Here is a 25,917-nt window from a genome sequence, read left to right as displayed (position 1 = left end):
AAACAATAGGAGCACTGAGGAGAACCTATCGCAAGCCGTAACAGAAAAACTAAGTAACCCATGTCAACTGTAGTGTATGTATATTTACTTACATACACACACGAACACAGACACACACACACGCACACACAAATAAATATGTATGTATATATATATATATATATATATATATATATATATATATATATATATATATATATATATATATATATATATATTGGGAGGGGGAGTATAGATGTACGTGTGTGTACTCCTGCTTGTATTTGACTGATCATTTGTGACACCTACTTGAAATGAGGATGTTAACTAACCTGTAACCTTTTATCTATGTGTATCGTGTCCGGGTACCTTTCAAACACCTTGTAGAACATGTAGACTGAATTGAGCGCCCATAAATCATCCCTGTAATACCTGCAATGATACCAAAAGAAAAGAATGGCAATACATCTTGATGTGGGGGGAAAAGCCTTATAATTAAAGAATTACGTGTTCTTTATCTCCAGAAAGTAGCAACCCTGTGGCGATATATTTTTCTACTCACTGTTTTCGTCTTCTTTTAACTTATTGTAATATTTTACTTTTTTATCACCTAGTCAACTATTGTTTCGACATTTCATCGTTGAATTATTTTTTTTATTAATGATATTAATATATTTTTTAAAACGCATGTAGATTCGTTTATCTACAAAGTCATAAAAATGATTTTTGTCAGAGACCTTTTTGGTAGGAACGTTAGCAACATTAAATGTGTTAATGTTTTAGTGACGGGATGGTTGTGTGAATTGATTTGTTTTATGAAATGGTTTTAGCTAATTACCGTAGTTATTGAATAGAGTTTTTAGGAAGTTTAATTATATCTTCAAATTATCAAGTTATATTACTTTACATAATGCTGTATGTTACACTATTTCAACTTTCGTATAACAGTCGTTCCTCCTTTATACTCGAAGTCACGCCCAGAAGAAAAGTAAGTTTGTCACTTGTTACAACACATTCACACTTACAACAAAAATAAAATAAATTCTCTAAACATTCACACGTGTTAACTTTACAACAACAATACATGTCTAACCCACCAACATTCACACTTGTTAACTTTACAACAACAATACTTGTCTAATCCACCAACGTTAACACTCTTAATACACATGTTCCTTGCATTGTGGCATTGATTGAAAGACGTAGACAGAAAAACTTTTATTGTGACCGGGCTTTTGTATTTTTTAAACAGGTCTTTTGGCCCACAATACAAGCTTTTCTCTATCTGGATAAAACGAGATACACCACTTTTATTTTTAAGAACACACGCATTCCATTTATTTAGTTATATATACTGGGTTGTTTTTTTTTCGAAAATCTTTATCATTTAAAATTTTATTCGTTAGGTTAGGTAAACATCAAATGGTTTTGGAAATTTAAAATTCCAGTACAAAATTATAAATCTTAAATCTTACATTTAATACCAATGCATAAAGGGACGGTGTGGTCGAGTGGTAGAGCTATCGACTGCAAACCAGAGAGTTTCGAATTCGGATTCCGAACTTGATTTAGTAAGGGAAATAAAGGCGGCAGGGCTGACCAATTTATCTCTATATGTGCCGAAGTCACAAAAACACGTGAACTCTACTTTGTCTGCCTCAAGGATCATAAGGTTCGAAAGTGTAGATTTCTTTTTCAAAAAAATGACAACGATACCAATATGTCGGATACAACTTACCAGAAAGACTCCAGAACATGAACTAGAAACGGAGCCTTGGGTTTTGATGCCAACACACCGTTGTTGATGACCCTGGGCCAGTCTCCTTCCTTTGACAGTTCCAGACACGCCACCGTCGGGTAACGTCGGAGGTCGTCGGAAATCGGATTCACCCAAATCACGTCGTTGTCCTACAATGCATATTCATTCATTGTTCTTATTTGTGTTTTTATAATGCAAATTCAGTCATTGTTCTTATTCGTGTTTCAATAATACAAATTCAGTCATTGTTCTTATTCGTGTTTTTATACTACAAATTCAGTCATTGTTCTTATTCGTGTTTTAATAATACAAATTCAGTCATTGTTCTTATTCGTGTTTTTATAATACAAATTCAATCATTGTTCTTATTAGTGTTTTTATAATACAAATTCAGTCATTGTTCTTATTCGTGTTTTAATAATACAAATTCAGTCATTGTTCTTATTCGTGTTTTAATAATACAAATTCAGTCATTTTTCTTATTCGTGTTTTTATAATACAAATTCAGTCATTGTTCCTATTCGTGTTTTAATAATACAAATTCAGTCATTGTTCTTATTCGTGTTTTTATAATACAAATTCAGTCATTGTTCTTATTCGTGTTTTAATAATACCAATTCAGTCATTTTTCTTATTCGCTCTTTAACAATACGCATTGGAAATCATCGTTCTTACGTTCTTGCAAAATAAATTTTATAATAAAAAAATATACAGCATCGAATATTCATTTTGAACATCACGTGTGTCATTAGTTTTAAAGGTCTCACGATAACATTTTTCATGAAATCACATTTTACAGGAACTAGCAACATTGTTTCTTTGCCATTGCATCGTTTCAGTAACAATTTTAATTACAATATAACCAATTATTTAGTAATACCGTTGAGATAGGAATTAAAATACTCCATGTCCTTCTATTGATTCAAGGTACATATGCTCATGTTAAAAATACCAGAAATAATACCATTCATAGGGAACGGATAATATAAACTGAAAAACAATAGATAATTTATATAACAAAAGTGGATTACTTACGTTGTATACTCCACCGTATTTATATAAAACCAAAACCCTCAAAATGTCAGTTTTATGAGCCATTTCTAAGACATTTTGTTGAAATATTGAGCTAATGCCATCTATCTGAAATAATAAAAAAAAATTGTTAAAATTGAATACCAGTGACATCTACACCATGTTCATAAGCAATACTATTTTAACGTTGTTTTTGTTATCTATAGTTTTATACACAAGTGCCTTGTGTAAAATTAAAAAAAAAAATTCTTCTATTTTACAAGGTCTACAATCGTTAAATATCCAGTTTTATAGAGTCCTTAAGTTTACTTAGGAATATTATATGGCTTTATAGCGTTGCCAATTTATTGATTAGTAGATTTAACATTTAAAGCATGATTTTTTTTAGAAAGGTTTAAATATTTTTTTTTAAAAATACTAAATGTATTTATCAAATTTCATATACATTGGAAACGCTAATTTATTAATTAAGCTTGTTATATTATTTACGTGCGTAAAAAGGTAGGCAAATTGTCAGTTATGTCATTATTGATATTTTCATGATATATTGTTATTTTTAACTTAATTTTTTTGCTATATTTAAACTCACATAGACGAACGTGACGTTTTCTTTCTTTAATTTGTTCCAGTATTTTCCAGAAGGTTCTGTGTCACCATGGACGTACACTCTGGTTCAATGGATACATTGTAGTATGGATAAGTACATTATGGATACATTGTAGTATGGATAAGTACATTATGGATACATTGTAGTATAGACAAGTACAATATGGATTTACTGTAGTATGGATAAGTACATAATGGATTTATTGTAGTATGGATAAGTACATAATGGATTTATTGTAGTATGGATAAGTACATTATGGATACATTGCAGTATGGATAAGTACATTATGGATACATTGTAGGTTGGATAAGTACATTATGGATACACTTTTTGTAGTATGGATAAGTACATTATGGATACATTGTAGTATGGATAAGTACATTATGGATACAATTTAGTATGGATAAGTACATAATGGATTTATTGTAGTATGGATAAGTACATTATGGATACATTGTAGTATGGATAAGTACATTATGGATACATTGTAGAATAGACAAGTACAATATGGATTTACTTTAGTATGGATAAGTACATTATGGATTTACTATAGTATGGATAAGTACATAATGGATTTATTGTAGTATGGATAAGTACATTATGGATACATTGCAGTATGGATAAGTACATTATGGATACATTGTAGTATGGATAAGTACATTATGGATACATTGTAGAATAGACAAGTACAATATGGATTTACTGTAGTATGGATAAGTACATTATGGATTTACTATAGTATGGATAAGTACATAATGGATTTATTGTAGTATGGATAAGTACATTATGGATACATTGCAGTATGGATAAGTACATTATGGATACATTGTAGGTTGGATAAGTACATTATGGATACACTTTTTGTAGTATGGATAAGTACATTATGGATACATTGTAGTATGGATAAGTACATTATATATACATGATGTGATGGATAACTACAATATAGATTTATTATATTATGGATAACGTTTACTTTTATATCCATCTATAAATCAATACTAAAGCTTATGAAAAAAAAATCGATATTGATGTATCTTGTTATTGAATCATTTGCTAATTTCTGAACTAGATTATATTTAACTTGGTTTGAAATATCACTTTTAGTTTTTTTTTTTTTAAAGTATATTTTCGTCTATTTAATCTATTATTTAGAACTAGCTGCATCCCGTGCTCCGCCACGGTAAATCTTTTTAAAATCTACCAACTTGGGAACAGATCAAAACTAAACACAACACAAACGAACGCAAAAAGAAAACACAAACGAAAAAACAAACACAACACTCATAACATAAACACAATTTAAATGCAATCATAAAGGCATATTGCTCACATTCTAGCCCGTAGCTCCAAATCGCGCCCTTTCCGAGCGCGGGCGGACGCGTCTGACACAGTGAATGACTACAAAACAGAGGCGTAGCGACCCTTTCCGGCGCCCGGGGACAAACTTTCGATTTGACCCTCCCTCAAACTTACGATTTGCATCCCCTCCCGTCAAACTTTCAATTTCCACCCCACCCCTTGAACTTTTGATTTGCATCCCCCTCAGACTTTCGATTTGCACCCCCCTCCCGCCCTAAAACTTTCGATTTCCACCCCCCACCATTTTGGCGCCCCTCGCTACGCCTCTCCTATAAAACCCCTAGCTTGTCCGCAAACCGAAAGATAGAATAATAATTAGTAAACAGTATAAATAATAGGAAGTATTTAAAATATCCGTGTTTTACATACCATATATCACTTTATCAATTCACACTTTTTTCCCCAGTACTTTTTAAAAATTTACAATAGAGTTTCATAACTAAAACCATTTCGCACCTAATGAACGTGATGACGCGTCTATAATAATGGAGAATAGTTGATTAAAAATTATAATTAGTAAACAGTACATTCAGTGAATAAAATAAATAAAAGATAGCCTTTTATCAATCAATGCTAATTATAATATTCCAACAATAATGTACTCTTACACGTCTGCATAATTTGCATTCACATTTTGCTAATTATATTATTCCAACAATTATTCCGTCTTGCAGATTTTGCATTCACATTTTTAGCGTGAGTTTAATTTATTTTTAAAATACCTCCCTTGGCAAAATTACTAAACAGTTTCATTAGATTTTTCTAACCTACAGTTATTATGTTATTAAAATGTATACACTTTTTCTAGGAATATTAACGAAAACTATATTTGACATTGATCCTTTAAATATGTTTTAGCAATGTGCGTGTATTTAATATTCTCTTTACGTTATGCAAAATTGTACAAACAGTGGAAATTATAAAATAGCTCTATGCCGCTATATAAACAAACCCTATTCTAATACTTATAATAAGACACTGCGGTGCACTGAAAAGCACAGCATGGTGCGAATGTTTACTTTTTTGGTTCCAAAAGCTATAGCGATGACAGAAGGAAGGAAGGACTGACATACGCTCAGCCCGCTTATATTATAGACTAGCTGCATCCCGTGCTCCGCCACGGTAAATCTTTTTTAAATGTACCAACAGAACAAAACTAAACACAAAACAAACGAACGCAAAAAAAAAACAAAAAAAAAAAACACGAAAAAACAAACACAACACTCATAACATAAACACAATTTAAATGCAATCATAAAGGCATATTGCTCACAGTCTAGCCCGTAGCGCCAAATCGCGCCCTTTCCGGTGATTTGCACCCCCCCCCCCCTCAAACTTTCGATTTGCACCCCTTCCCCCCCCCCGCCCTAAAACTTTCCACCACCCCCCCCCCCCCTTCGCAAATTTTTTCCAACACACTTTGGCGCCCCCTAAGGTCGGCACCCGGGGACATATGCCCCCCCCCCCCTCGCTACGCCTCTCCTATAAAACCCGAAAGATAGAATAATAATTAGAAAACAGTATAAATAATAGGCAGTATCTATAATATATACAATATTTCACTTTATCCATTCACGCATTTTTTTTTCCAGTACTTTAAATTTTAAAAATGTACAATAGAGTTTCATAACTAAAACCATTGCGCACCTAATGAACGTGATGACGCGTCTATAATAGTGCTGAATAGTTGATTAAAAATTATAAGTAATAAACAGTAGGGCCTACATTCAGTGAATAAAATAAATAAAAGATTGCCTTTTATCAATCCATGCTAATTATAATTTTCTAACAATAATTTCCTCTAACACATCCGAATAATTTGCATTCACATTTTGCTAATTATATTATTGCAACACTAATTCCTTCTATGACGATCGTATATTTGCATTCACATTTTTTATTAGCGTGAGTTTAATGTATTTTTAAATTACCTCCTTTGTCAAAATTAGAAAAAAGAGTTAAATTAATTTGATTTTTCTACCGTACTGTTATTATGTTATTGAAATGTATCCACCTTTTCTAGGAATATAAACGAAAATGATATTTGACATTGATCCTTTTAATATGTTTTAGCCATGTGCGTGTATTTAATATTTTCTTTAAGTTATGCAAAAGAGTAAACACAGTGGCAATTATAAAATAGCTCCATGTCGTTATATAAACAAACCCTACTCTATTACTTATAATAAGACACTGCGGTGCACTGAAAAGCACAGCATGGTGCGATGTTTACTTTTATGGTTCCAAAATCTATAGCGATGACAGAAGGAAGGAAGAAAGGACTGACACACGCTCAGCCCGCTTATATTATAGATTATCTATAATAATAGTTTCGCTGTCTGTCTATCTATCTATCTATCTATCTATCTATCTATCTATCTATCTATCTGTCTGACAAGAACGCTCTAGAGAAAACACAAGCAATTTAAAAACATGCATAGTAATTCGAAAAACGAAGTATGACGTCGACACATTTAGCATAGAGTTGAAAATAATCTCAAGGCGGAAAGTGCACACAGTAATATAATGACGTCATTGATTCTGGCGTAAACATTGAATAAAGAGGAAATGTTGTCTAATCTAAGTGGTTTGCGTGAAGAGTTTCTTGCATACAATTCTTCGGGTAGGGGCGAAGCCCCACCCCACGCGTAAGAACGTCTGAGCCCCTCCCCCTCCCCAACTCAAAAGAAATTTCTTCATCGATACTCTATAATAAAATTACCGCCTAATTAATGTGTCTAATCTAAAAAGTGGTTTTCTTGCAATGGGACGGTAGACATGTTTTTTTTTTGGGGGGGGGGGGGTTGGGGGGTGGAGGGGTGGAGGGGTGGAGGGGTGGGGGGGGGGGGTGGTGTGTGTGTGGGGGGGTGTGGGGGGGGTGGGGGGGTGTGTGGGGGGGGGTGGGTTTGTTTCAGTGTTTCTTTCAGACTTTTTCCTCCCCGGAGAGGGGTGGGGGTACTTGAAATTTTCGGGGGCGGGGGTAGAATTTTCTGGGAGGGGGCGGACACTGGAAAAAGTATATAATTATATTTCGTTGAATGGGACGGTAGACATGTTTTTTTTTGGGGGGGGGGGGTGGGGGGGTGGAGGGGTGGGGGGGGTGGTGTGTGTGTGTGGGGGGGGGGTGGGGTGGTGTGTGGGGGTGGGGGGTGGTGTGTGGGGGGGTGGGTTGGTTTCAGTGTTTCTTTCAGACTTTTTCCTCCCCGGAGAGGGGTGGGGGGTACTTGAAATTTTCGGGGGCGGGGGGTAGAATTTTCTGGGAGGGGGCGGACACTGGAAAAAGTATATAATTATATTTCGTTGAATGGGACGGTAGACATGTTTTTTTGGGGGGGGGGGGTGGAGGGGGGGGTGGAGGGGTAGGGGGGGTGGGGGGAGGGGGGCGGTGTGTGGAGGGGGTGGTGTGTGTGGGGGGTGGGGGTGGGGGTGGGGGGTGGTGTGTGGTGGGGGTGGGGGGGTGGGGGTGGGGGTGGGGGTGGGGTGGTGTGTGGGGGGGGTGGGTTGGTTTTAGTTTAGAGAAAAGAGACAGCACTATCAGCCTAGCGCCCGTTGTACCCTTCCTCAACGGGCCATTTTTCTCGTAGATAATGTGTGCATAATACAGTTCACGTGAGTGCGTATGAGTGTGTATGTGTGTTTGTGTGTGTGTGTGTGAGTGTGTGTGTGTGTAATTATGTGATAGTACCTTTGATACTGCTACAAATTCCATAAGTAGGCAGCTATCGCAATCAAAGTGTAACCAATAAAAAACCACGTATTGATTATTTTTGTTGAACCAGCAAACAAAGAAACGGCTTTTCACGAGACCCCCCCCCCCAAAAAAAAACAACAACACTTTCACCACCAACGAGCCGCACTCATTTACATGGACCCCTTCTCCCCCCCCCCCCAACCACTCTAACCACCACCAACAAGCCGCACTCAAACACATGGACCCCATTCTCCCTCCCCCCCCCCCCTAACCACTTTCACCACCACCAACAAGCCGCACAGATACACATGGACCCCCCACCACCAAGCTAACCCCAACACAAAGGTACCTCGCTGCTCGCTGGTACCCAACACAGCGGAACAGCGCTGGCCTTACCTGTCGAAGCGTGCCACGTACAGAGCTGACAGAGCGCTGAGGTAGTGTTCGAACGCCCACTCGATGGGCTGGCGGTGGTTGGGGTTCATCAGGATCAGATGGTTGGTCAGTGGCACGACGTCAGCGGCGTCCTGCAAGTCAAGAATCAAACTGGTACCTCACATGTTCTATGGGTTAGGGAAATGCCACTGCGTTTGAAAACAGCGATCATTTAACATATACACTTAAACATACAGACAAGAAGGCCAACAAACATACACACTGCCTTGAACATATAGACAAGCTCACATATTGGTGCTAGTATGCTGTGGACAAACACACAAACAAACAAATCTATGCATTATTATGTTCTAAATCCAATCCACCTAGGTATCCACCTAGGCTAGGTATCCACCAAGGTATCATAGAGGAAACAATGTGAGCCCACTAATCCTTATGATTCCAGAATAATTCTATTACATCAAGTGAATAATATAGTTAAGGAAAATGAATGTTTAATAATGAATAATGAACATATCTGAGAAATTTCAGTTAGTGAATTTCGTTTGGCTAAATCTTTGTCAACAAATTTCTTGCATGAACTCAAAACAATTGCGCTATTGTGAATACGTTAAGATACGATGGTTTTTATTCTTGAATAGTCACGATCAGAACAAACAGTTTGACTGAGTGTAGAATAAATTATGTGACATGTTTTTTTTTAATGTGAATACGACGCCTTGAGCTGTTCGTGATTTGCCAAGATTTGTTGCGTAAAAATGTGCTGCAAAGGCTAAGCTCTAAACAGGAAAGACGAAGTTGTATTGACTAAACACTGTGTTGGTTCTGTGTTTGGCGCTGTATACAGATGAAAGCGTCTCAGTAGTCGAGCGGTGCATATATGGGTGAACGGAAAAAAGTCACAAGGAAAAAAACACAGAAAAAAAGTCAGTTTTTGCTAGGAAAAAAAGTCACGGAAAAAAAAGTCACAATGAAAAATTTTTATCGGAAAAAAGGCACAGAAAAAAAGTCACACAAATCTTTTTAGAAATATTTTGTTTTATTTGTTAAGAATTGTAAAATTGTGTATGTTTATTGTTATGGGTTGTATTTTTTTATAGCTTAAATTATTTATAGACGTTAAAAGCATTATGATTTATAAAAATTGTAAGTAAAAATACTCTAAGATAATTTACACAACAATCTTAACTTTTGTTACGTATTTAGTTACATACGCGGTAGAAAAGTTAACTATAAAAGAAATGTAGGCACATCATTGTGTTTTTCATAGGTTTTGCCGTAGGCTAATCTATGGTCAGCCTCTCCTCAGTCGGCATTGTCCGAACATATTTTGTGTTGTTGACGTTTTGTGTCAATGACAGCCTTTGAACCTTGTCGGCTCTCTGTTTTGATCCTAAGTTTTGTTATGTAATGAGCGTGATAAATGTGGGCAGTAAAGGTGGTTGAACTAAGCATAACTATTGTTGCGATGAGTTGAGGGCAGTAATTCAGATGACCTTACCATTTCACGGTAAATTAAATGCTATAAATATTATGTTTAACATAATTACAATGTACATAATTCATACTAAATATTTTAGATGAATTATAAAAATTACTATACGTATACAACCTACACACATTACATTACATTTAATTAATCCTAATTTAATTTGCACTCTCTGAATATTTAATACATACAAGTATTAACAAATCCCATGCAAATATATATTTGTGACTTTTTTTTCCTGTGACTTTTTTCTTGTGACTTTTTTTCCTACAATCAGGAAGGGGAAGGGCAGACAGACGCACAATTGCCGAAAATCGTACCCTATGAGGCGAGGGCAGCAAGTCAGATGAACTGGAACCCTATAGAATAAATGATGGACTTTTGCGGGGGTGGGGGGGGGAGGAGGACGGGGAAAATCGGTAAGGGGGGGGGGGAGGGAGGGGGGTTTCGTTTTTCGACAGCTTCTCTTCTTGGAAACCCTAGAAAACACCAAGCTGTAAGCGCGCTCCCTACCGCCCTCCACCCCTACAGGGTCTTTTGAGCTGTGTTTCGCGTTAAATTTTACAATCGTCGAACCGGGTTTAGTGACGGCTATTAGGGGCAGATAATTTAGTTTGAAACGATTTTAAACTTAGGGGAGGTAACTAAGAGGAGGCTGCTTTCACGGGGGTGGGGGGAGGGGTTGGTGAAAAGAGGTGGGGGGGGACATATGTCCCCGGGCGCCGACCTTAGGGGGCGCCAAAATGGGTTGGAAAAATAAATTGAAGGTTGAAGGGGGGTGCAAATCGAAAGTTTGAGGGGGGGGGGGATGCAAATCGAAAGTTTGAGGGGGGGGATGCAAATCGAAATCTCGAGGGGGGTGCAAATCGAACAGTTTGAGGGGGGGGGGGTGCACATCGAAATCTCGAGGGGGGGATGCAAATCGAAAAGTTTGTCCCCGGGCGCCGGGGAGGGGTCGCTACACCTCTGCAGTAGAGAGTATAGAATGGGCTAGTTAGGTAGAAACTTGAATATATATCTTTGTTAATAAAGAACATTTCATAATTGAACTTGGACTTGTGTTGTTGGATTCGTTACGCCTCTTAAAAATCCCCACCCTCACAAGTACCTAAGAGGATGGAGTTTTAATGTGAGGGGGTTGGGGGTTTGATTTATATGTGGGGCGGGATAATGTTTGGTTTTCTTCGGAGTGTGTTATATAATTATGTCGTGAGGCATAACAAACAAACAGACAGACAGACAGACAGACGGACGGATAGACAGACGGACAGACAGATAGACAGACAGACGGACGGATAGACAGACGGACAGACAGACAGACAGACAGACATGCTGGCAGGCAGGCAGACAGGCTGGCAGGCAGGCAGACGGACAGGCAGGCAGGCAGGCAGACAGACAGACACCAGGCAGGCAGACAGAAAGACCCGCAGGTAGGCAGACAGACAGACACGCAGGCAGGCAGGCAGACATATTTTTATCTTACACTCCGAACCTATCATCCATCACGCTTAACCATTTATCCCCCCCCCCCCCAATCCCAACTCTCGCCTCGCGTAATCCGCTTCCCAGACATATTACTAGCCTCTCTTAATTCGCGAGTCAAACCTCGAATACCTTGAAATAGGGCACTGACCTGGACATTGTGACCACTAGTTCACTAGATCACACTGAAGAGGTCGCTACTGATTACAGTGAGAGAAAAAAACAGTGGACAAGATGAAAATATCGGCAAGTTTATTTCTGAATTTGGCAGTCATTTTTAGCATGAGGTCTGAAGGTGAGAAACATACTTTTTTTACCTTATCACTAGCATTAGAAAATGATATTTTCAGGGATTTTTTAATTCAGAAAACAAGAGTATCAATTTAAAATTTTTATTGACAATAGTAATACAAATGTATTTTTGTTATAGAATTTAGTAGTGGAATAAAAAATACTAAGTGACGATACTAAAATTAAATAGAAACAGCTTTGTAAAGTTTATAAGACCTCATCGACCTTTTTAACCGTATTTTTTAAATTTTAAAAATTTAAAAATAATATTTTTCAATTTAATGGACAGATCAGGTACCTCAGTACTTAAAAGTCGATCTTAAACCTCAATACCTATAATACTATTACCTCATATATTATTAGCCACTTACCTCACTACATGCATGTCTATACTTTTACTGTTAAACTACCCTTTACTGCACTATATTATATCATGTTGGTAGCTCTATACTAAAATTCGCTGAATATTGTTATCGCTCTAGTGTTTTAGCAAAATATTGTATGCAAATTAAATCATTTATGTATGACAGATTTTAGCGTGGCTGTTAACATCCGTTAAAAATATTCAAATTTCTGACAACTGTTAGTGTTTTCAAATAGTTTTATATGAACCCCCAGAGGCGTAGCGAGGAGGAGGGAACGGGGGGTGCAGACTGCACCCGGTAACACCATTTGGGGGTAGACACAAAGGCAGAAACTAGCAAAATATATGCAGAAAAATGATTATTCCACTTATTTAAGTGATTAATTAGAGTGTTAATAGTCTGTAAGAGCAAATTTGATCAATCCTGACAAGGGTGGAGGTGGGGGGGGGGGGGTGACACCATGACGTTAACCTGCTAATGATATAGAAAACATACTACATCAAGCTGTACTAACCGTCTATAGATAAAAGTCGTTAGTGTTATAACTGGGCACAGTTTAAAGCCGTCGCCTTAGGGGTGGGGTGGGGGGGGGGGGGGGTGGGGGGGGTGGGGAGGTGAGTGGGTGGGTGGAAGTTACATTAACTTAACGTTGCAAACTATGCCTAAGGTAAATGGTTTGATTGAGAATCGTAATAACTGATATGTTAATCCATGTTTAGGGGCTGGGAGGTAAAAAATTAAATTAAATACATAAAAAAATATATGTGAATACATATACACATGCGTAGGCTCTACCTACCTACCTGTACGTGTACGTGTACGTGTACGTGTACGTAGTGTACGTGTACGTGTACGTGTACGTGTACGTGTACGTGTACGTGTACGTGTACGTGTACGTGTACGTGTACGTGTACGTGTACGTGTACGTGTACGTGTACGTGTACGTGTACGTGTACGGGTACGGGTACGGGTACGGGTACGGGTACGGGTACGGGTATGGGTACGTGTTCGGGTACGGGTACGGGTACGGGTATGGACATGGATATGGATATTTTTTAAATTTTCCCGGGGGGGGGGGCTGGGGGTAGGGGTGATAACATTGAATGCCGCACCGGGCGACACCCGACCTCGCTACGCCACTGAGTACGGCTTTATTAATACAAACCGCTATACAAACAAGTTATATGGTTAGGTTATGTTTGAAACTACCATGATCAATTTTCTTACAACTGTTGGTGTTTTCATATAGCTTCCCTTGTACCCCTCTATGAATTCAACCCGCAAAACAAACAAGTAACATGGTTAGGTTATCTTTGGAATATCAATAATTATGAACCAGGTGGCATAAATGGCAAGTAGGTGCTATCTTCTTTAATAACTTTTTTAACATGCGTTTCAAATATTGATTTTTTAATAATGAGATGCTTTAGGTAAATAATATAATTCTATTTTTATAAACAATGTTTTAGAACATTTAAAGCACTTTTTATTTTACTACTGAAGATAGAAATCAAATTATATTTGATCTCGCTATTCCTGAGAATTTTCTACATCAAGAAAATTGAAAGGCCAGGTTCATGTGGACGACAATTTTAAGCCAGAGAATAAATAGAGTGTAAATACAATTTGCACTCATAGTAAACAATAATTAGCAATGATTAGCAATAATTAGCATTCAAACAACGTAATAAGTAAATTGTTTTGATAATTGATTAATTTTTTTTTGCAGCCGCTTTTGTTTGCATACAAAAATGATATAGATAGTATGATACTAATCGCAGCCTAAATGTCTATTGTACTTGCTTTACTACTGGCTACAAAAATTTCTTTATTCACAGATGCAAACAAGCTCTAATGAAGTGTGGAGGTTCAAACGGCAAATGCTGCACACCAAAGCTGAGATGCCTGTAAACTTTCAAAAAAAATGACTCAAAACACTCATACACACAAACGCACAAGCTCATATATAGATTAAACTATTTACATAAATCTAACTAGGGAATGATATCAACACATTCACAACTGAAAACTACAACTAACATGTAATCAATTTATAAAAAAAACAACAAGAGAACAACTAAAAAAAAACACCCAATCATACAGAGCAAACTGAAAAAAAAATAGCAAAAGATAAGTGACAAATCATAGAAGAAATCCAATTAGCGAATTCTTAGAAAAGAACAAACTCTAAAAATTGTTTTAAACTTAATGAAATATCAATCCTTTATCAAACAGAATTGAATATCGATTCTGTGTCAAACACAACAAAATATCCCCATCTGGGCGTTATATAGTCATAATGTCTGAATTATTTTTGCCTAGAAATACAATATCGATCCAAGAAATAACATCAATTATTACTTATTACAAGATACTATACATGAAATATATATATATATATATATATATATATATATATATATATATATATATATAGCCTACATATACATATACATATATCAATAAATTGTTAGCACTTTAGAAGAATTAAAATAAACGTCCTCAGTTAACGTGTTTTAGTAAGCAAAACGCAATTTCACACAGCGACGCATCGCCTCAGCAGACTAGTCTAAATTTCGGGTTTTCAACCACACAACATCCACTTTGAGCACACAAACGGCTACAAGAAATATAATCAGAAACACCAACTCCTAATACAATACAAAATAAAAACAATAATAATATCCATATACATAACCATAAACATGTACACGTACACGTACACGTACACGTACACGTACACGTACACGTACACGTACACGTACACGTACACGTACATGTACACGTACACGTATACGTACACGTAGAGATTGGCATAGAGAGAAATGAGAAATGAGAAATAAGAAATGAGACATGAGACATGAGACATGAGACATGGGACATGGGACATGGGACATGGGACATGGGACATGGGACATGGGACATGGGACATGGGACATGGGACATGGGACATGGGACATGGGACATGGGACATGGGACATGGGACATGGGACATGGGACATGGGACATGGGACATGGTACTTGGGACATGGTACTTGGGACATGGGACATGGGACATGGGACATGGGACATGGGACATGGGACATGGACATGGGACATGGGACATGGGACATGGGACATGGGACATGGGACATGGGACATGGGACATGGGACATGGGACATGGGACATGGGACAGGACATGGGACAGGACATGGGACAGGACATGGGACATGGGACATGGGACATGGGACAGGGGACACGGGACACGGGACACGGGACACGGGACACGGGACACAGACACAGACACAGACACAGACACAGACACAGACACAGACACAGACACAGACACAGACACAGACACAGACACAGACACAGACACAGACACAGACACAGACACAGACACAGACACAGACACAGACATAGACATAGACATAGACATAGACATAGACATAGACATAGACATAGACATAGACATAGACATAGACATAGACATAGACATAGACATAGACATAGACATAGACATAGACATAGACATAGACATAGACATAGACATAGACATAGACATAGACATAGACATAGACATAGACATAGACATAGACATAGACATAGACATAGACATAGACATAGACATAGACATAGACATAGACATAGACATAGACATAGACATAGACATAGACATAGACATAGACATAGACATAGACATAGACATAGACATAGACATAGACATAGACATAGACATAGACATAGACATAGACATAGACATAGACATAGACATAGACATATATATATGTGTGTGTATATAAATTTATTTATTTATTTATCCATATTCATATATTTATATGCACACTTTTATGTATTTTCGTTTTTTATTTAGAGCCGGCTATTGTGAGCGTTGAATTCATTATGAAATGAATTGAAGCTTTGGCGTTCCTTGATGACTAGATTATGCATAAGGGAAAACTGTTTTATTGTTATAGTACGTTATGTCAATGTTAAAAAAGTAATTAACTTCTGTTTTCTTTAATCAAATTAGAATGAAAATTAAATCAATTTTTAAGGCTTCAAAGTTTTTGCTGTTTTTTGTTCGTACATGCTTCTAGCTATCCTGGGATAAGTGGAACTAGCTTTGATGTGTGTTGTATGGTTTGAGTCACGTTTATATCGATGGATTGGGTTGTGTGGCATATTGAATGTGGTAGATTTGGGTTGTCGTTAATGGTGTCATGAGGGTTAAAAATAATAATTGTGTGCTTAGTGCCATTCTTTTTCTATCCTACAATTCCTACATTGCATTGTTTTGAACTATTTTGTAAATCTTGTGTTTCAAAGATTGATTTTTTAATAGTTAAAATATGTTGTAGATCAAAAATCAAATTCTGTATTTTTGTATAAAAAATAATTTTACACTCAGAAAAAACTTAGAAACGACTACAGCTTTTAATCAATAGAAAGCATAATATATTTTTTACGATAGAATGGCTTGCTTAAAAAAATCGCGAAACAAATTACATTAAATACAATCCATCCATCCATCCATCCATCCATCCATCCATCCATCCATCCATCCATCCATCCATCCATCCATCCATCCATCCATCCATCCATCCATCCATCCATCCATCCATCCATCCATCCATCCATCCATCCATCCATCCATCCATCCATCCATCCATCCATCCATCCATCCATCCATCCATCCATCCATCCATCCATCCATCCATCCATCCATCCATCCATCCATCCATCCATCCATCCATCCATCCATCCATCCATCCATCCATCCATCCATCCATCCATCCATCCATCCATCCATCCATCCATCCATCCATCCATCCATCCATCCATCCATCCATCCATCCATCCATCCATCCATCCATCCATCCATCCATCCATCCATCCATCCATCCATCCATCCATCCATCCATCCATCCATCCATCCATCCATCCATCCATCCATCCATCCATCCATCCATCCATCCATCCATCCATCCATCCATCCATCCATCCATCCATCCATCCATCCATCCATCCATCCATCCATCCATCCATCCATCCATCCATCCATCCATCCATCCATCCATCCATCCATCCATCCATCCATCCATCCATCCATCCATCCATCCATCCATCCATCCATCCATCCATCCATCCATCCATCCATCCATCCATCCATCCATCCATCCATCCATCCATCCATCCACACATCCATCCATCCATCCATCCATCCATCCATCCATCCATCCATCCATCCATCCATCCATCCATCCATCCATCCATCCATCCATCCATCCATCCATCCATCCATCCATCCATCCATCCATATCCGGACAAACACATGGAACGACAGACAGAATGGCAGGTAAAGAGACGGACGAATGGAAAGGTGACTGACAAAAAGATAGACAGACAGAAAGACTAACTGACTGATACTGTCATTCATATACACACTGAGTTAAAGAACATGAATATCTATATTTTTATATTATACTTACAACCCCCTCCCCTCTTCATCGTATTGTGCTTCCAAAACATATTACTAGTCTCGACTAACGAGCACGTCTCAATGTGAGGAATACCTTGAAATAGGGCACTGCAGGTCGACAGCTGTTGACCTGGACATTGTAACCATCAGATCAAAGTGAAGGACGTCGCTAGTAATTACAGTGAGAAAAACAGTTGACAAGATGAAAATATCTACAAGCTTATTTCTGATTTTGGTGGTCGCTTTAAGTATGGAGTCTGAAGGTGAGAAATATATTGTTTTCACTTACCACTAACGTTATAAATTGATTTTGTCAGGGTTTTTACTTTCTCGTATATACGAAGTATAGAGAAAGTCTTGTAATCGTGCAAAAAAAATATCGAGATTTTTACAAATCTCGACGTTTTACATCTCACTGATACGGAAAAACATAATTTTGCAATCTTGTCCGTATGTCTGTGTGTCTGTCTGTGTGTCTGTCTGTGTGTGTGTGTGTGTAAACACGATAACTTGAGTACCGTTACAGCTAGGTTTATGAAATTTCATATATAAGTATTTTATCAAAATCGTAGATCCGTATCAACTTTTGAGCGATTTCCGATAACCGGAAATGGTACTTTTCCTACTTTGAAATTTTCAAAAGCCTATCACATGTAAATAAAAGACCTTCTGTTAAATTTTGAGTCATTTCCGTTGACCGGAAGTAGTAATGTACGCTACTTCTGATTTCTCAAAAAAATAAAGTAAAATTTTAAAGTACTAATAATATTACGCACTATTATGCACTTTTTTATTTAGCGTTCACTTGGTGTGCAATTCTTTCGTCTACGAGATTTTATTCTATTTTTAAAACTTTAAGTATTTAAAATGGATTAAAAAACCATGTCTATAGCCCGAGTTCGTATCCCCTGTTATTTTATATAAAAATATTCGAGAAAGTTTAAGGGAGATCACTCCCGGTTTATTTTATTTATTTTCACAAAACAAAAAAGAGTAACTATTTAAAAATTGATAAAACGTATACACGCAGGGGAAGTTACAGAATATAATAGTGACAGTGATCTTTCCTAAAGCTTTTGTATATTCTTATACAACAAGAAGGTGAAAGGGACATTCAATGCACTCGGATAAATAAAATGTTTGTTGCTTTCTGTTGTTTTTTTTTAAATAATCTAATTTTTCAATTAGAATAGAAATAGCCGTCCGGGCCAAACCCTGCACTGGCCTCTGTGAAAAAACCTTTCGTATTTTCTTTTACAAAGTAAGGGGATTGCCACTTTCAATGAAATCGCAATGGGATGTTAGAGCGGTAGTGAGCTAAATTGCTAACCCGGAAGTCTCGAGCTCGAATCCGGTTTCAAGTGAGTAGAATGTCCCTGAGTCTACCTAACTCTAGTTGGGAAAACAAAGGCGGCTGGGCATAGTGCTGACCACATTATCCTTTCATATTCTGAAGTTATTAAAACAGATGAATTCTACTTAATCTACCCCATATGTCTTGAGCATGAATGGGAGAAGATGATGATGTTGATGCCGAAGCGCAGACGCAGTATTTTGTCAAGAAAACTGTGTAACACACCATTGAATGAAACAACACACCATTGATTGCTGGCCGGGAAGTAAACGATTTATTGAAGTGGGAGGCCAAAAATGGCGTCTGGCATTTATGTATATGGCACTATGCTCGATTCCTATTGGCTACAACAGGTAAAAAAAATGGCGTGAATACGAGCATTAAATATTCCACTTGAGGTATGTGTGTGGTTTATGAGATCTCTACTCATGCTGATTCGCTATTGTTGTATGTGGCATTGTGTATTTTTAAATACACTGTAACATAGTTTCTTTCATGGAGAGGGGAAGATTTATATTTTCGGGGGGGGGGGGGGGGGCGGACACTGGTTGAAGTTTATATTTTGTATATACATTATGTTTATTTAGGGGAGAAGTGGTATAAGAGCTTTGGGGTCCCGGGGATTGGTGCACCCTTCCCTCCCTCTCGATGAGTTACCTGAAAGAAACTCTGATTTGTAATATTTTCATTGGAGCTTTTAGTATAGACCAAAAAGAAAAAAACAGTTAAAAGAAAAAAAACCTACTACATTGAACACATTATTATACTATTCGTTTATTTCCATATACGCTTATGTAACATATTGTACATATATACGATTGTAGGACAAAAAGTCACAGGAAAAAAAACACAGGAAAAAAAAAACACAGAAAAAAAGTCACAGGAAAAAAGTCACAGGAAAAAAAGTCACAGGAAAAAAAGTCACAAATATATATTTGCATGGGATTTGTTAATACTTTTATGTATTAAATATTCTGAGAGTGCAAATTAACTTAGGATTAATTAAATGTAATGTAATGTGTGTAGGTTGTATACGTATAGTAATTTTTATAATTCATCTAAAAATATTTAGTATGAATTATGTAGATTGTAATTATGTTAAACATAATGTTTATAGTATTTAATTTACCGTGAAATGGTAAGGTCATCTGAATTACTGCCCTCAACTCATCGCAACAATAGTTATGCTTAGTTCAACCACCTTTACTGCCCACATTTATCACGCTCATTACATAACAAAACTTAGGATCAAAACAGAGAGCCGACAAGGTTTAAAGGCTGTCATTGACAAAAAACGTCAACAACACAAAATATGTTCGGACAATGCCGACTGAGGAGAGGCCGACCATAGAATAGCCTACGGCAAAACCTATGAAAAACACAATGATGTGCCTAAATTTCTTTTATAGTTAACTTTTCTACCGCTTATGTAACTAAATACGTAACAAAAGTTAAGATTGATGTTTAAATTATCTTAGAGTATTTTTACTTACAATTTTTATAAATCATAATGCTTTTAACGTCTATAAATAATTTAAGCTATAAAAAATACAACCCACAACAATAAACATACACAATTTTACAATTCTTAACTAATAAATCAAAATATTTCTAAAAAGATTTGTGTGACCTTTTTTTCTGTGACTTTATTTCTGTGACATTTTTTCCCATAAAATTTTTCCATTGTGACTTTTTTCCGTGACTTTTTTTCCTAGCAAAAACTGTGACTATTTTTCTGTGTTTTTTATTCCTGTGACTTTTTTCCGTTCACCTTCCTTCCTACCCGCCCCAAACATTCCCTCTATAAGAAACAATCTACTTCCTCCTCTTTACTTAAACTTCGTCTACAGAGATGTATTAAACATTTCCAACCAATACACAATGTGTTAAATTAAAGATATGGTTCTGTTTTAGGCTGTACAAACATAATATTATGTATAAGATTCACGCTCGTATTATATAAATCAATATTGTTTCTTATATGGTGGATCATAAAATCGTATATGTAGAGATTAAATAATTTTTTCCTGTAAATTTAAGGTGATGTTGGCGGCGGTGTTCTAACATTCTTTTGATGTATGTTTTGAACACCTTGTTTAGCCGACGTGTGGCGTTGGATATACAGCACGTATGACACGGTGTAGCCGGCACTGCGTCTCGCAACATTGAACAGGCGTGTTTGTTTTTCTTGTTATGCTGAAACTTGTGTGGTGATCATTTAACAAAAGAATGAGGCGAGGTCTAGGTGGCGAATTTAAAAACTAAATGTAGTCAGATATGTTTGATCTCCATTTAATGCACCTTGTTAAGACAGTGTGTTGAAGCTATTACTTAATAAAGAAAGCAAAACTCATTTTAAAATCCGGAGATGAATGAAAATTGTATTTTTGTCTAATTTTATATATGGAAGAGAAAGTATGTTTCTACACTTTTTAAATATCAAATACAAATTAATTTAAAATGTCTGCGTGGTAATTTATAATATTATTTTTTTCACTTTCTTTTTGCGTAGATGTGTTATGTTTACCAAAATTTATAAATTTAAATTGATTACGAATGATTATTTAGTAATATATAATGTTAACATTTTTCGGGCAAACGGCCATTCGGGCGTTTGTCGCATTCGGGCAAGTGTCCATACGGGAAATCGGCCTTCGGGCAAACGGCATTCGGGCAAGTGTCTTTCGGGAATTTGTCGTAGACCCGGGTGGTAAAGCCCCCCCCCCCCCCCCCCCGAACGAAATGTAATTTGTATAATTTATATAGAAAATATATACTTTTAACAGTGTCCCCCCCCCCCAAAGAAAGTCTACCGCCCCCCCCCCACAAAAAAAAAATAATTTCAAGCCCCCCCCCCCCCCCTGCCCGGAGAAAAAAGTCTAGAAGAAACACTGGTTGAAAGTATAACAAATCTTAAATTCACATATTTGAAGGATTAATAGTTCTGGAAAACTCAATTTGATTTGGCGGGAGGGGGGGAGGGAATTAACGTTCACCTATGTCCACAACTCCGCCATTATCGACTTATCGGTGGTGGGGGGGGGGGGGGGATTGGGTGGGTGTGGTAAAACGTCAAGGGAATGGAGGGGGGGGGGGGTTGCAGAGCGTGAGATCGCATGAAACGTAATTAATGTGACATAATGCCTCAACACATTGCAGCAATAGCAAAGCCGAATCAGGAGAAGCCGAAAAAAAAAATGCAAAACATGATGTGCCTAAACTTCTTTTATTATTAACATTTCTAGAGCGTATTTAACATTTTTTTCATAAGTTGAGGTTGCTGTATAAATTACCTCATAGTATTTTACTTGTTAGTGTTATAGACCATAGCAAAAAAAAATGAAAAAGAAGACAAAATTTTACGATCCTCAACAATTACAATGAAAATCAAAATACTTGTTATAAGACATTTTGTGCCTTTTTTTGTGACTTTAGTTCTGTGACTATTTTATCCAAATGTTTTTTCCTGTGTGACTATTTTATGTGGCATTATTTCCTACCAAAAAACTTTTTTTTTTTAATTTTTTTTCCTGTGACTTTTTAAAGCGCTGATGTATGTATTTTTAAATTATTTGGGCTCAGCGGGACTTAAATTTCGAAAAATCAACAGTTTTTTTAAATGAAGTCGTCCATATATTTTTTAATATGGGTTGAAAATAGCAACTCATCTATGCGATCACAGATGTATGTATTTTAAAACTATTTTTGCTCAGCGGGTCTCTATACCACCTCTTCACCCCATGCCCTAGTTGACCTTTTTGTTACTAACCGAGAGATAAGAAATTTGGCAGAGAACGAGTTGTAAGGGAAGAATGTAAATTTTACCAATACCTTGACGAAAGCTCTGAACCTCCATAAAATAGTTTGATGTAGATTGGCACATAGACGTAGGGGGAGGGGAATGAGGGGGGTATGGGATGGGGTGTTAAGGTGATTAACGCACAATAAATCGTATTGCCGTCGAAGCATGATGTATGTGAGTTTTTGTAGCGATTGATGTACTAATCCCACAAAAGAAAATGTCAGTGAGTATGGCGCCTGCCTACACGTGGGCTAGACTTTTCTCCCACATGTGAAATATGTTGTTTCATTCAAGATTTTACAAAGGGTTTTTTTTTTCAATTTTTTCTATTTCAAAGCACGTTACACATTGTTGCGGTGACAAAACATGTGTGTGTATCTCTTTTAGCTGCCAGATTTATGGGCCCTATTATTGTTTTGGTATTAACTGTTGAAATGTTTTAATCCAGGTGTACACTATAACCCCCCCCCCCCCCTCTTCAAACTCTTCAGATAAAAATGGACGGGTAATGCGCAAATACTGCTGCTTTTTTTTTCGGAAATGACTATAACAAATATACCACACAATTCTACTGGCACAAGTAACAACAACACACACATTAATACTGAAACAGCATAGATGAAAACACATAGCAATATAAACACGTGAAACATCAAAATACGAAAAATTAAGTGCTATACATAAAAAAAATTCTCGACCTATATTTGTAAGCATTTAATGTAAAAAAAAAAGTCTTTTTCCCTCATGATTTGTTTATAAATATTTTGCTTTATTGTGACGATTCCAATAAATGTCTCAATTAGAGTCTGATTAGCCTTAAAACATGAGTACAGAATAAAGCATAAAAAAAAACCGGAAAAGCAACAAAGAAAAACAATAAAAAAATAAGGCTTTTATATTCATTATGTCAAAGCGGTCTCGTTGCATAGAACAGACTCTTGAAGTGTCCCAAAGATATGCTCAGACAAGATAAAGAATTTCATTAACAAGTGTCTGAGACACATTCTGAATTAAGGTGGCAGGACAAAGGTCGTGATATAGAATTGTTGAGAAAGACAAGACAGGAGCCTATGACAGTGGAAATAAGAAGAAAGGAGGATGTGGCGCTGGATAGGACACAAACAGCGACAAGCTCACTCTATTGTGACAAGTCAGCCACTGGATGGGACACAAACAGCGACAAGCTCACTCTATTGTGACAAGTCAGGCCTGGATGGGACACAAACAGCGACAAGCTCACTCTATTGTGACAAGTCAGGCACTGGATGGGACACAAACAGCGACAAGCTCACTCTATTGTGACAAGTCAGGCACTGGATGGGACACAAACAGCGACAAGCTCACTCTATTGTGACAAGTCAGGCCTGGATGGGACACAAACAGCGACAAGCTCACTCTATTGTGACAAGTCAGGCCTGGATGGGACACAAACAGCGACAAGCTCACTCTATTGTGACAAGTCAGGCACTGGATGGGACACAAACAGCGACAAGCTCACTCTATTGTGACAAGTCAGGCGCTGGATGGGACACAAACAGCGACAAGCTCAGTCTATTGTGACAAGTCAGGCCTGGATGGGACACAAACAGCGACAAGCTCACTCTATTGTGACAAGTCAGGCGCTGGATGGGACACAAACAGCGACAAGCTCAGTCTATTGTGACAAGTCAGGCCTGGATGGGACACAAACAGCGACAAGCTCACTCTATTGTGACAAGTCAGGCACTGGATGGGACACAAACAGCGACAAGCTCAGTCTATTGTGACAAGTCAGGCGCTTGAGTGGAACCTTTAGGGAAAGCGGAAGAGAGGGCGACCAAGACAATGCTGGAGGCGGAGTCTTCTTGAAGAACTGAAGGCAACAGGGATGTCTTGGGAGGCTGCAAAATCAACAGCCGGAGACCGAGCACAATGAAAGGTGATGGTTGAGGCGATTTGCTCCATAAGGAGTAAAGTGGATTAAGTAAGTAAATATAAGGAATATTTCCCATTATTAACCTAAAGATGCATAGCAAAGTAGAGTTCATACGTTTCTTGACCTCGGCTTATGAAGGCATGCTGTGGTCAGCACGATGCTCGTTCAGCTTTAAATTCGCTAACTTGAGTCAGGTACCCATTAGAGCTGGGTAAACTCAGGGAACAATTATGCAGCAGTAAAGATTATTAAAAAATATACCAAAAAACTAACCTGAGTTTGTTTAGGAAAAACTCGATCAGGTTTGCCGTAGTACAAAGACCGTATCACAGCAGAAAAAGGTGATGTGCTGTTTGCAATGTATTCTGGGTAGATTGTGTTGGACAAAACTATACACGGCGAGGAATGGTTGCGATCTGTTAATGGATTAGACCCCACAGCGTTGCTGTCGTATTGTTCTGGTGTGTGGCACTCCAAGGAAGATTTGTGAACCGCCGTCTTGAACTCTTCAACATCAAGATTAGTCTGATCGTTTTGTTTGACGAAAAAAATAACTTTTTCACTAGAGATTTCATCCGATCTTGAATAGGCTAATATACTCTTATTTTTTAATATATCCGGGGTATAAGTAAGAATAGCATTTTCTCCAACGAAAACACCCCCAACTTTACTGATAACTAACTGCTCCAAAACATAATCCACAGCATCTAACGTATTACATACTACAACCCTATTCATCTCCCTAAGATCTAAATAAGGTATATTCTGTCTTAATTCCGAAAACCAAGTGTTATAAAAATACCCGCGATCCGATGGCAACGTATTATAATAAAACACCAACTTCAACGGCTGAATCACACGGATTATGCTTAAAACACTGAGATAATCGCTGAACGAAAATGTTTTTTCCCCACACCAAACATAATAAGCT

General features: G+C 37.4%; 1 protein-coding gene across 1 annotated transcript; it reads right to left on the bottom strand.

Annotated features, from left to right (window-relative positions):
• Positions 1-302: 302 nt before the first annotated feature.
• LOC131941146 (uncharacterized) lies at positions 303-25,917 on the bottom strand. Its single transcript, XM_059300156.1, has 6 exons — positions 25,260-25,917; positions 8,827-8,957; positions 3,360-3,438; positions 2,774-2,878; positions 1,718-1,887; positions 303-411 (listed from the first exon to the last, which is right to left on the bottom strand). The coding sequence occupies exons 1-6, from the start codon at positions 25,722-25,724 to the stop codon at positions 303-305; spliced, it is 1,059 nt and encodes a 352-aa protein (XP_059156139.1). The 5' UTR covers positions 25,725-25,917.

The sequence above is a fragment of the Physella acuta genome, unplaced genomic scaffold (genome assembly GCF_028476545.2).
Source record: "Physella acuta isolate Inbredline_101_S28 unplaced genomic scaffold, ASM2847654v3 ptg000350l, whole genome shotgun sequence".
In the NCBI taxonomy this organism is placed as follows: Eukaryota; Metazoa; Mollusca; class Gastropoda; family Physidae; genus Physella; species Physella acuta.
The sequence above is the reverse complement of the archived record's forward strand: the minus strand, read 5'-3'. Positions and strand labels throughout refer to the sequence as shown.